General features: G+C 42.4%; 1 protein-coding gene across 1 annotated transcript in view; it reads left to right on the top strand.

Moving 5' to 3' along the window:
• Nucleotides 1-8168, top strand: part of LOC121342987 (formin-like protein 6) — a 32585-nt gene extending 24417 nt beyond the window's left edge. Inside the window, exons 8-13 of the mRNA XM_041417765.1 lie at nucleotides 746-898; nucleotides 1982-2111; nucleotides 2244-2276; nucleotides 3992-4095; nucleotides 6788-6871; nucleotides 8064-8168. Coding sequence (XP_041273699.1) covers nucleotides 746-898; nucleotides 1982-2111; nucleotides 2244-2276; nucleotides 3992-4095; nucleotides 6788-6871; nucleotides 8064-8168 — 609 coding nt within the window. The remainder of the gene's footprint in view (nucleotides 1-745; nucleotides 899-1981; nucleotides 2112-2243; nucleotides 2277-3991; nucleotides 4096-6787; nucleotides 6872-8063) is intronic.
• The last annotated feature ends 4075 nt before the right edge of the window (nucleotides 8169-12243 follow it).

Genomic DNA, 12243 nt, shown 5'->3' with positions numbered 1-12243 from the left:
GGGGTGGCACAGGGGGCACAGATGCCACGGGTTAATCCCCATTTTCAGCCTGTCTGAGGAAGGTCTATCTGTGTTTGTGGGCCCCAGGACAAGGGAAGAGATGAATCTGACTCCATATTCCTTAGAAGGCTGATTATATTATATTATATTAATTATATTATATTATATTATATTATACTATATTATATTACATTATATTATATTATGCTATATTATATTGTTATGCTATATTATGCTATATTAGTCTAATATTATATTATAGTATATATTATATTATATTATATTATATTATATTATATTATATTATATTATATTATATTATATTATATTATATTATATTATATTAGTATATATTATATTATATTATATTATATTATATTATATTATATTATATTATATTATATTATATTATATTATATTATATTATATTATATTGCTATATTAAACTATAGAGAGAAAGGAATACATCAGAAGGTGAGGAGAGGAAATAATAACAAAAACCCATGACCGACTCAGGGAGTCCAACACAGCTGGAATGGGATTGGTCATTAAGCAAAAACAATTCACATGGAATCAATCAAAGATGCACCTGTAGGTAAACAACCTCCAGACCACATTCCAAAGCCATCAGATTGTCATTGTTTACATTTCTTTTCTGAGAATTTTTCTCAGCTTCTCAGGAGAAAAATCCTGGCAAAGGTATTTTTCAGACAATGTCATGGTGACAAAGGTCTGTGTGTTCCAGCTGATCATCCAGAACATCCAGGCAAGCAGGCAGCTGCAGTCCAGCCCCAAGTTTGTTGCTGTCTTGGAGTACATTTTGGCCATGGGGAACCACCTGAATGAGAAAGCTGGGAAAGAGGTGGCCAAAGGATTCCGACTGTCATCTCTGGCCAAAGTGAGTAAATGTCTTCCTGTGATTAAAGTCATCCTGTTCTGAGGTTTGCTAGCCTTAGTAGGCTAATATTTGTTAGCATGCTAATGCTATAAAACAATAAATTTAATTATTTTCATGCAGAGAGAGGCAATAATTCCTAAAGAGGAGCTCAGATTTTACCACCTGCCCTGGGTTAGAGGAGAATAAACTGCTGTGGAGCACTGAGTTCTCTCGTGCCTGGGATCACAAGCTGTGCTCCCCATTCAGGCAGCAGCTCTGGCTCTGTGCTGCTGAATGTGCCTCTAATGAGGCAGAACATCAAAATGCTGCCTGCCCTGATATTAAAATCCCTTGGCATCAGGAATTGTGTGAGCTGCAGGCCCTGGTTAGACAGCAGGTATGAGCCAGGAATGTGTGTGAAGCAGCAACATGAAAAGCAGAGGTTTGATTCTGTTGTTTTCTATTCTTGCCAAATACACCTGGGTGTGGTATTTTGGGGTCCCCACACGATGGTGAGGAAAGGAAGGAATCTGACTCCATGTTCTTGGAAGGATTATATTATATTATATTACATTATATTATATTATATTAATGGTATTATATAATATTAATTATATCAACTATTATTTTATATTATTATATTAATCTTATATAATATTAATTATCATATCAAATATTATATTATATTATATTATATTATATTATATTATATTATATTATATTATATTATATTATATCTATACTAAAGAATAGAGAAAAGATACAGACAGAAAGCTAAAGGGTAACAATGAAAACTCATGACTCTCTGCTCCAGAGCCTCGACACAGCTGGATTGGTCAATAAGTAAAAACAATTCACCTGTTGGATAAACAATCTCCAAACCACATTCCAAAGCAGCAAAACACAGGAGAAGCAAATTAGATAATTTTGGTTTTCCTTTTTCTCTGAGGCTTCTCAGGAGAGAAATCCTGGTGAAGGGATTTTTCCAGAAAATGTGACAGTGACTCCTGGGTTCTGTCAGCATCTCTGCTGTTCCTTTTTGGTGTTTTATTTATTTTTGAGGGCTGATAGCTCAGGATGTGTTTTTGCTCTGCTCTGTTGCAGCTCTCTCTGCTGAGGGGCAGGGACAGGACGTTTACCCTTCTCCACGCCCTGGTGGAACAGATCCTCCTGCACCAGCCCGAGCTGGCCACCTTTCCTCAGGAGCTGACAGAGTTTGAAGCTGTTCCTGATGGTGAGAGGAGGGAAGGGGGGGAAATAATCAACAAATAAAAAATGAAGTCCTTCAACTTCTGTGCTTCTCACTGTATAAATGAAATTATCATTATAAATGTCATCATCGTGATTTTCCCCTCTTCCTTTCCAGCGTCCATGAAGGGCCTCAGTGCTGAAGTTGATGGTATGTAAATGTGGTTTCTACATTCACAGGCAGATTTTCGTGCACTGTGCAGTCATTTGGAACGGGTTTTCACTGCACCTCTGTAGTTTGTAAAGAGAGTTAAAGGTTCAGAACATTGAGGTGAAGTGTTGCCATGGAGATGCTTAACCTGCCATGTTGCTGTGAGGAATTAAAAAAAGAAAAGAAATATTGAAGTGTGTCCAGGTGGTTTAGAAATGTAAAAAAATGTACTGGTAAATAGAGTTTATGGTAAATAGAGTTTATCATAAAATACAAAAGTTAAGTGGTACAAGTGCTCCATTACAGTGATGGCTGGGAGGGTCTCTGGAGATGGGAGTGGGAATGCAGCGGAAGAAACTTCCTGGAGTTCGAGAACTTTCTGGAAACAAACTGGTTTTCTTCTCTGAAAAGGACTCCAGCACCAGTGAAATCAACAGGAGGGGCAGAACAAGGTTGTTGAAATGGAAGGTGGATTTTGTAGGATGGATTTTGTAGGATGGATTTTGTAGGATGGATTTCCAGCTCTCCATGGAACAGTCCCATGACCTGTGAGCTCAGTGGGTTTTACACTGAACCCTTTGAGAGCTGATAGCAGAGTGTCAGTGGGTGGAAATTTTTATGTTGAAATCTATAAAAATCTGTGTTTTGAAGGTGTGACGTGTGTTGGCCATAAGTCCAGACCAATATTGCCAATTTCAGCCTTTGGTAACAGATCTGAATGATGCTCACTCTCACTTTTGGGTTGGCAAACCCTTGCACCCCTTCTGGGCCCTGGGGTCAGCTCTGGGAGCAGCTCGAGGCTCCTGCAGTGTGCTTTATCCTGCTCCAAAGAATTCCAATCCACCTTTTAGGAGACAGAAATCACTAAATGCAACATTTACCTTCAGTAAACAATTCAAAACCAGTGAGTATTTTAAAGGCAGTTTTGGGAAATGCTGGGCAAAGCTATGAAATGGGAACAGAACTGTTGGAGATGTCCAAGAGGGGCCTCAGTGGTGCCTTGGGCAGGCTGAGCTAGAGACTGGACAGGGTTAAAGAATAAATTAAGGCAGACCCACACACTAAAGCAGCTCAGAACCTGAAAAATAGAAAAGCCAAACCTGAGGCATCACCAGGGCAGCCAGGTGGGATTGCCTGGGCTCTTCCCTCCGTGGATTCCTGCTGTCCCCGTGGATTCCAGGGCAGTCCCAGCAGGGCACAGAGGGAGGAGATGCACCAAAATCCAAGGAAGCAGCTTCTGCCAGCTCCAGGAACACCCTGGAGGAGCTGCAGGAGCTGCCAGAGCCCAGGCTGTGCCCTCTGTCCCAGCTGACAAGAATTCTTACTGATTTCTTACTGTTCCACAGAGGATCTTTATTCTTTTATCTTTAAAGGAACCCAGAGCTTCCTACACAAAATGTGGCTTTTCAGGCTGTTATTTCCACGGCTGATCCCAGTGCTCAGCCTAGGGAAGGTCAGGTTTATGCTGCTGCATTCCCACGCTCTCGACCTCTGCATTATCCTGCACCTGCAGGGATCTGATCACATTTTTTCCCTGAGGAAATGCCTCCTTCAGGAGCTCTACCTCCCACCAGGAACTTAGCACTCCTAGATAAATGTATTGCAGACCCACATTCTCTTTTATTTTCCTTGTGCCCTAAATGAAGCAATTGCAGCCCTTTGGTCAGCTCTTCATGCTGGTGAAATTCCTCATTTTCTGTTCCTTTTTTTTTTAGTTTTAAAAAAAGAATTGGAGAACCTTGTCCAGTGCAGGAGGCTCCTCAAACCCAAAGCAAGCAAGGCAACGCCCCAGGAGTCCCAGTTTTGCAAGGAACTAAAGGTAAATCAAGCACAACCTCCCTGTGGGCTGGAGTAAGGGAGGAGTAACCTGGGAGTTAGTGCTGACACCCGGGAATAAGGAGAATTTGAGGGAAAGTGCCTTTTATTCCCTTCTGAGGGTGTCTCATGTTGTAATTTGCAGTGTAGGAAGGTTTTTAGAGTTTCTGCACCCTGTTTTCACTTCCCAGGCAAGGATGAGGAGCAGGCAGTCCTTGAGAAGCACTAACAGGAATTTTAGAGTGAATTTTAAAGAATTTCTTCTGCCCTCAGACAGAAGAGGGTTTAGAGAGGATCAAAGAATCATGGAATGGTTTGGAAGGGACCTTAAAGGTCATCCTTAGGATCATGCCCTGGACCACAGAATCATCCAGTCCTGATTATCCATCAATCATTTCCAATCCTTCAGGTTGGAAAAATCCTTGAAGAGCACAGAATGCAGAGCCAGCAGAGCTGACCCGTGTCCCCAAATGCCACCTCCCCTTCCTCTGAGCCCTGCAGGGCTGGGGGCTCCACCTCTGCCCTGGGCAGCTGTGCCAGGGCTGGGAATCCTTTTGGATGGGAAATTCATCCTGAAATCCAACCCAAACCTGGCCTAGGCAGCTATGCCAGGGCTGGGAATCCTTTTGGATGAGAAATTCATCCTGAAATCCCACCCAGCCCTGCCCTGGGCAGCTGTTCCAGGGCTGGGAATCCTTTTGGATGGAGAAATTGATCCTGAAATCCAACCCAAACCTGGCCTAGGCAGCTGTGCCAGGGCTGGGAATCCTTTTGGATGGAGAAATTCTTCCTGGAATCCAACCTAAACCTGCCCTGGAAAGCCATGCCAGCCCTGCAGAGCCTTTTGGATGGAGAAATTGATCCTGAAATCCAACCCAAGCCTGTCCTGGGCAGCTGTGCCAGCCCTGCAGAGCCTTTTGGATGGAGGAATTCATCCTGAAATCCCACCAACCCTGCCTGGGCAGCTCTGCCAGGGCTGGGAAACCTTTTGGATTAAAAATTCATCCTGAAATCCAACCCAGCCCTGCCTGGGCAGCTCTGCCAGGGCTGGGAATCCTTTTGGATGGGAAATCCATCCTGAAATCCAACCCAGCCCTGCCTGGGCAGCTGTGCCAGGGCTGGGAATCCTTTTGGATGGGAAATTCATCCTGAAATCCCACCCAGCCCTGCCCTGGGCAGCTGTTCCAGGGCTGGGAATCCTTTTGGATGGAGAAATTCATCCTGAAATCCCACCCAGCCCTGCCCTGGGCAGCTGTTCCAGGGCTGGGAATCCTTTTGGATGGAGAAATTCTTCCTGGAATCCAACCTAAACCTGCCCTGGAAAGCCATGCCAGCCCTGCAGAGCCTTTTGGATGGAGAAATTGATCCTGAAATCCAACCCAAGCCTGTCCTGGGCAGCTGTGCCAGGACTGGGAATCCTTTTAGATGAAGGAATCCATCCTGGAATCCAACCCAAGCCTGTCCTGGGCAGCTGTGCCAGGACTGGGAATCCTTTTAGATGAAGGAATCCATCCTGGAATCCAACCCAAGCCTGCCCTGGGCAGCTGTGCCAGGGCTGGGAATCCTTTTGGATGGGAAATCCATCCTGGAATCCAACCCAGCCCTGCCTGGGCAGCTGTGCCAGGGCTGGGAATCCTTTTAGATGAAGGAATCCATCCTGGAATCCAACCCAAGCCTGTCCTGGGCAGCTGTGCCAGGGCTGGGAATCCTTTTGGATGGGAAATCCATCCTGGAGTCCAACCCAAGCCTGCCCTGGAGGGCTGCTGGCAGCTCAGGTGTCCCCACTCTGAGTGGCCATGTCCACCTGTGCTGTCCCACGCCTCTTTGTGCTTCCAGGTGTTTCTTTCACAGTTGTTTTGTCTTCTATAAATAATATTAATTAATAGTTACTACTGTTAATACTGCATAAATGTTTAAAAAATATTCATTTCCTCAAACATTTACTACTAATATATTAATTATATAATATAAATCTACTTATTTTTATAATAAACATTATTTATAAAGTATTATTATAGTATTTATAACCAATTTTCATATACTTTATCATCTGTTTATATAATCAGCTATAAAACACATATATTTTCAAGATCCTACTTTTTATTCTCCAACTACTTATACTTAAACCAAGTTAACCCTCTAATTAGTCCCTACACTAACTCTGTAGTTTAACCCAATACTAGCTCATAATTTTAAATGGTTTTCCGAATTCAAAAAGAAAAAAAAAATCTAAAATCTGTGTGTTACAAACAAGGCAAAAGTTTTCCGAATTCAAAAAGAAAAAAAAAAAATCTAAAATCTGCGTGTTACAAACAAGGCAAAGTTAAGAAATTTTATTTCCAGGCTTGTTTCTAGAGCCCTGTTTCTGCCCCTTAAGCACCTGGAAGTGGCAGTGTTTGCTGCACAGGAAAAAAGGCCAAATATTCTGGAAATCAGGGCCTTGTGATGCTTCTCTGGCTCTGCCACTTTTTAGGTTTTGTCATTTTATAATACACTTAAAATTCTCTAATGTTAATGTTCCTTTTATTTTATTTATTTTTTTTGTCTTTGATGTCTTAATTCTTGCAAGGGAATGTGTGTGCTTCTCTTTTGTGAAATGTGAAATTTTTATGACATGATTTTGTTTTCACTGCTGTTTAATTCCTGCTTTAATCCTATGCTCCTACAGCAAATTAAGAAATTTTATTTTATTACAGGATTTAATTCAGAAATATGAAGGAGATCTCTCCCAGCTGTCAAAAAGATGTGAGGAAATGAAGAAGCTTTATAGCAACGTGCTGGTACATATCATATTAAAATGCAATGAAAATAAAGCTACATTTCTTTTTTAAAAGGGAAGAAAGGAGGGGAAAGCAGTGCAAGAAATTCCCACTTGCCATATATTTATTCTGGCTGTAGAAAAAGAAAGAAAATCCCATAGTTAACAGTGGTCAGAGATCTTAAGGAAAGGGACAGAAATATAGCAACGTGCTGGTACATATCATATTAAAATGCAATGAAAATAAAGCTACATTTCTTTTTTAAAAGGGAAGAAAGGAGGGGAAAGCAGTGCAAGAAATTCCCACTTGCCATATATTTATTCTGGCTGTAGAAAAAGAAAGAAAATCCCATATTTAACAGTGGTCAGAGATCTCAAGGAAAGGGACAGAAATGCAGTGGTAACCTCTGAAGCTGGAGCAACATCCCATGTTTTCACTGCTGTTTAATTCCTGCTTTAATCCTATGCTCCTACAGCAAATTAAGAAATTTTATTTTATTACAGGATTTAATTCAGAAATATGAAGGAGATCTCTCCCAGCTGTCAAAAAGATGTGAGGAAATGAAGAAGCTTTATAGCAACGTGCTGGTACATATCATATTAAAATGCAATGAAAATAAAGCTACATTTCTTTTTTAAAAGGGAAGAAAGGAGGGGAAAGCAGTGCAAGAAATTCCCACTTGCCATATATTTATTCTGGCTGTAGAAAAAGAAAGAAAATCCCATAGTTAACAGTGGTCAGAGATCTTAAGGAAAGGGACAGAAATGCAGTGATAACCTCTGAAACTGGAGCAACATCCCGGTCCTGGGATTAGGACATTTGGTGCACATTTTCTTTCATGAATGGATTCACCTGCCAAGCTGCAGAGCCAGAAAACTTCAGGATTTGCTGAATTTTCTCCTCTCCAGCTGGAGATTTGTGGTCCAGCCAGAGAGATTGACCCAGGTTACTGAGGTAATTCCGTGTCAGCTCCCTAGATCACTTTTATTTGGGATATTTTGGATCTCAGTTCCCTGGAGACTTCAGACAGCTCAAAGTTTGCTTCTTCCTCCTCTTCCCCTTCTTCTTTTACCTCTTGTTCCTCTTTTTCTTTGTATTAATATGAACAGTAATGGAGGAATTTCACTTTTCTCTGCTCTTTGAATTTCATTAAGCTCCTGGCTTGGATCACTCAGGTGTGCTGAAGTGAAATATTCTTTATTTCCAATTGCAGGTGAGGTTTGGGGAGCCGGCAGACCTGGACTCCCAGGAGCTCTTTGGGGGGATCTCTTCCTTCATCTGCGAGTTCAGGAAGACTTGTGCTGAAGTCACACCATGAGAACACACATTTTATGGGCAGGTGAGGGAAGGAGGAGCCCAGGAAACAATTTTTAATTGGTTTTTTCCTTTATTGATAAGCAGCACCTTGCCAAGCTCACCTGTGCAGCAGAACACCTTGATTTTGAGAGACATTCCATTTCAAATCTGTAATTTTATGTGGTATTTAACCTGTAATATCCCAATTACCTCTCAATTTTGTGCTTTTTACCTTGAGATTCCCATATATTGAAAAAAAAACCACTTTTGACCTTCTATAATTTCTCTTTTCAGTCTTTTCCTTTGAATACCCCGACTTCTGACCCAGTTTTAATTATTATTTTCATTATTCTGTATGGTGATCTAATTTCTAGAGAACACTTCACACATTTGTATAATGAAATGGGGAGCTGTTACACACAGAGGGGAATATTTAAACAGATTCTTGTTTATTTTGCTATTAAAACATTGCAAACTTACTATGTAATGAAGAAAGTGTCTGGCTGAGTGTTTTATTTTGCCCACTAAGCAGGATGAAAAAATAGCACTTTTTATGGCAAATGTCATGTATTTTGCCATAATTGCTACAGGAATTAATCAATATATAAGAGTTGCATTGGCAGGAAGAGAAGAACATCAGAGCAGCAAAATAAAAACTGTAATGAAGCATCTAAGGAATGGATATGAGAGGGAATTATCCATGGTTTTTATAAGGGGAAATATTTCTGTTGAGTTTGTTGGTTTTTACCTGGTTTTAATTAGAATAATTATCTAGAGCTCAATGTATGGGAGGAAAAGGAGGCCTGGAGATGCAAAGACAAAATTGTGTTTAGCATTAAAAGCAGCAAACAGTTGTAAAAGGGCATTGATAAAATCTGGCATTTTCCCTCCCAGGTTTGCAGGCAGAGTGGGCTGAGAGAAAAGTGAATCTGATTTCTTTCAGGAAAGTAATCTGATTTATTTTGGGCGTTTCTGCCCAGGGTTTGGGCTTGGATGGAAATGCTGAGCACGGAGAGGAGCTGGGGCCGAGCCCCTGAAGGCTCAGCTGGCCTCAGCACCCCAGCAGCAGAGCCCCCTCTGAGCTGGAGTTTAACCCTTCCTTCCCCACCAGCTGGAGTTTAACCCTTCCCCACCCAGCTGGAGTTTAACCCTTCCTTCTCCACCAGCTGGAATTTAACCCTTCCCCACCCAGCTGGAATTTAACTCTTCCCCACTAAGCTGGAATTTAACCCTTCTCCACCCAGTGGAATTTAACTCTTCCCCACTAAGCTGGAATTTAACCCTTCTCCACCCAGATGGAATTGAATCCTTCCCCACCCAGCTGGAATTTAACCCTTCCCCACCCAGCTGGAATTTAACTCTTCCTTCTCCACCAAACTGGAATTTAACCCTCCTCCACCCAGTGGAATTTAACTCTTCCCCACTCAGCTGGAATTTAACCCTTCTCCACCCAGTGGAATTTAACTCTTCCCCACTAAGCTGGAATTTAACCCTTCTCCACCCAGATGGAATTGAATCCTTCCCCACCCAGCTGGAATTTAACCCTTCCTTCTCCACCCAGCTGGAATTTAACCCTTCCTTCTCCACCAAACTGGAATTTAACCCTTCTCCAGTAAGCTGGAATTTAACCCTTCTCCACCCAGCTGGAATTTAATTCTTCTCCACCAAGCTGGAATTTAACCCTTTTCCACTAAACTGAAATTTAACTCTTCTCCACCAAGCTGGAGTTTAACCCTTCCTTCTCCACCAAGCTGGAATTTAACCCTTTTCCACTAAGCTGGAATTTAACCCTTCCCCACCAGCTGGAGTTTAACTCTTCCTTCTCCACCCAGCTGGAATTTAACCCTTCCCCACCCAGCTGGAATTTAACTCTTCTCCACCCAGCTGGAGTTTAACCCTTCCTTCTCCACCAAACTGGAATTTAACCCTTCTCCACCAAGCTGGAATTTAACCCTTCTCCACTAAGCTGGAATTTAACCCTTCCCCACAAGCTAGAATTTAACCCTTCTCCACCAAGCTGGAATTTAACCCTTCTCCACTAAGCTGGAATTTAACCCTTCCCCACCAGCTAGAATTTAACCCTTCTCCACCAAGCTGGAATTTAACCCTTCTCCACTCAGCTGGAATTTAACCCTTCTCCACAGGGCTGGAATTTAACCCTTCCTTCTCCACCTCAGCATCCCCTCTGCTGCTCCAGGTGCTGTCGTTGTGTTCGGGGGTCCCAGGACGAGGGAAGAGATGAGAATCTTGACTCCATGTTTCAGAAGGCTGATTTATTATTTCATGACATTCTATTACATTAAAAATGCTATACTAAAAGAAATAGAGAAATGATACAGACAGAAAGCCAGGAAAGAATGGGATGGAATGGAGTGGAATGGAATGGAATAGAATGGAATAAGGAATAACAAAAACCCGTGGCTCTCAGACAGTCCACACAGCTGGACCATGGTTGGTCATTAAGTAGAAACAACCAACATGGACCAATCAAAGATGCACCTTTTGCATTCCACAGCAGCAGATAATTATTGTTTTTCTTTCCCTCTGAGGTTTCTGGGGACAAAAAATCCCGGCAAAGGATTTTTCAGAAAAGACCATGGTGACAAGGGGAGACCCCAGGAGCTCAGGGGACAGAGCCTGGCTGCTGCTGCACAGAGAATTTCAGGGCTAAGGGTGACCACCAGCACTGCAGGGATGCTTGGACACTGCTGGAAGGTGGGGATGGAAGATTTTTTTCCATGTCTGAGCCAGAAAAAAGTCACAGTTGGGTATTCCAGCAGTCTTGTTAGGGCTGTGCTCCCAGTTACCCTCCCCAGAGGCAAAAGGAATGCAACAGAACCAAAATTAGCACTCCTGAGACTTATTTCACATAAAAAACACTTGCAGAAGCAATTCAAGTGTTTAATTTCACACCAAGCTGGCTGTGTTTGCCTCGAGTCAGCATCAGAGCAGTGACACCTGCAGGATCTGCAGCTCCCACCCCTCGTTCTGCCTGAGAGAGGAAAATTCAATTCCTTCTTGGTTCCTTGCATCCCTGTTCCACAGTGCCCTGCCCTGAGAGCACCACTGCCAGCCCTGGATGTGTGTGAGCACAGCTCCAAAATCTGAATTCTCTTCATTCCCATGGGATGTGTGTGATCAGCCTTGGATGTGTGTGAGCACAGCTCCAAAATCTGAATTCTCTTCATTTCCATGGGATGTGTGTGATCAGCCTTGGATGTGTGTGAGCACAGCTCCAAAATCTGAATTCTCTTCATTCCCATGGGATGTGTGTGATCAGCCTTGGATGTGTGTGAGCACAGCTCCAAAATCTGAATTCTCTCCATTCCCATGGGATGGGTGTGATCAGCCTTGGATGTGTGTGAGCACAGCGCCAAAATCTGAATTCTCTCCATTCCCATGGGATGGGTGTGATCAGCCTTGGATGTGTGTGAGCACAGCGCCAAAATCTGAATTCTCTCCATTCCCATGGGATGGGTGTGATCAGCCTTGGATGTGTGTGAGCACAGCGCCAAAATCTGAATTCTCTTCATTTCCATGGGACTCCTGTCAGATAATCCTGGATCCCAGAGCCATTTCCATGGCTTCAGGATCCCTGCATCCCTGAGCAGCATTTGTGATGCTCATGATAAGGTTCATGGTTTTTCAGCTCCAAAATCCTGCTAAGTCTCTTTTAACTAAAGATTTTTTCCTTTTTTTTTTTTTCTCTCATTACTTTTTTTCCCCCAAGTCTTTCTTCACCATTATTCTATTTAACAGCTTGTACTTTTTTTATAGCTCAGCTGGCAAGGCCTCTCCCAATTAAAAATATATCCTATCCAGTGGTCGATAGCTGTGCCTTTGTGTGAACATCCTGGAGCATTAATTAAAAAAAAATTAATTAAAAATTTTAAAAGCACCTTCTTGACATGAAGTTCTATCCCCTTCAGAGAGCACAAAGCTTTCCTATGGAGTGAGAGCTGATTCCATTTTCCTAAATAAGCTGCTCCTTCAGTGCCTGGGAGCTTGAGACATCCTGATTTATATGTAGAAATAACTTGCTCCCTACCATTCTTTATTTTTTAACTTATTTACAATAAGACTGGGGGTTTTCAGCT

The sequence above is a fragment of the Onychostruthus taczanowskii genome, unplaced genomic scaffold (genome assembly GCF_017590055.1).
Source record: "Onychostruthus taczanowskii isolate IOZ18803 unplaced genomic scaffold, ASM1759005v1 scaffold57, whole genome shotgun sequence".
Taxonomy (NCBI): domain Eukaryota; kingdom Metazoa; phylum Chordata; class Aves; order Passeriformes; family Passeridae; genus Onychostruthus; species Onychostruthus taczanowskii.
This window is presented reverse-complemented; position numbering and strand designations above follow the sequence as displayed.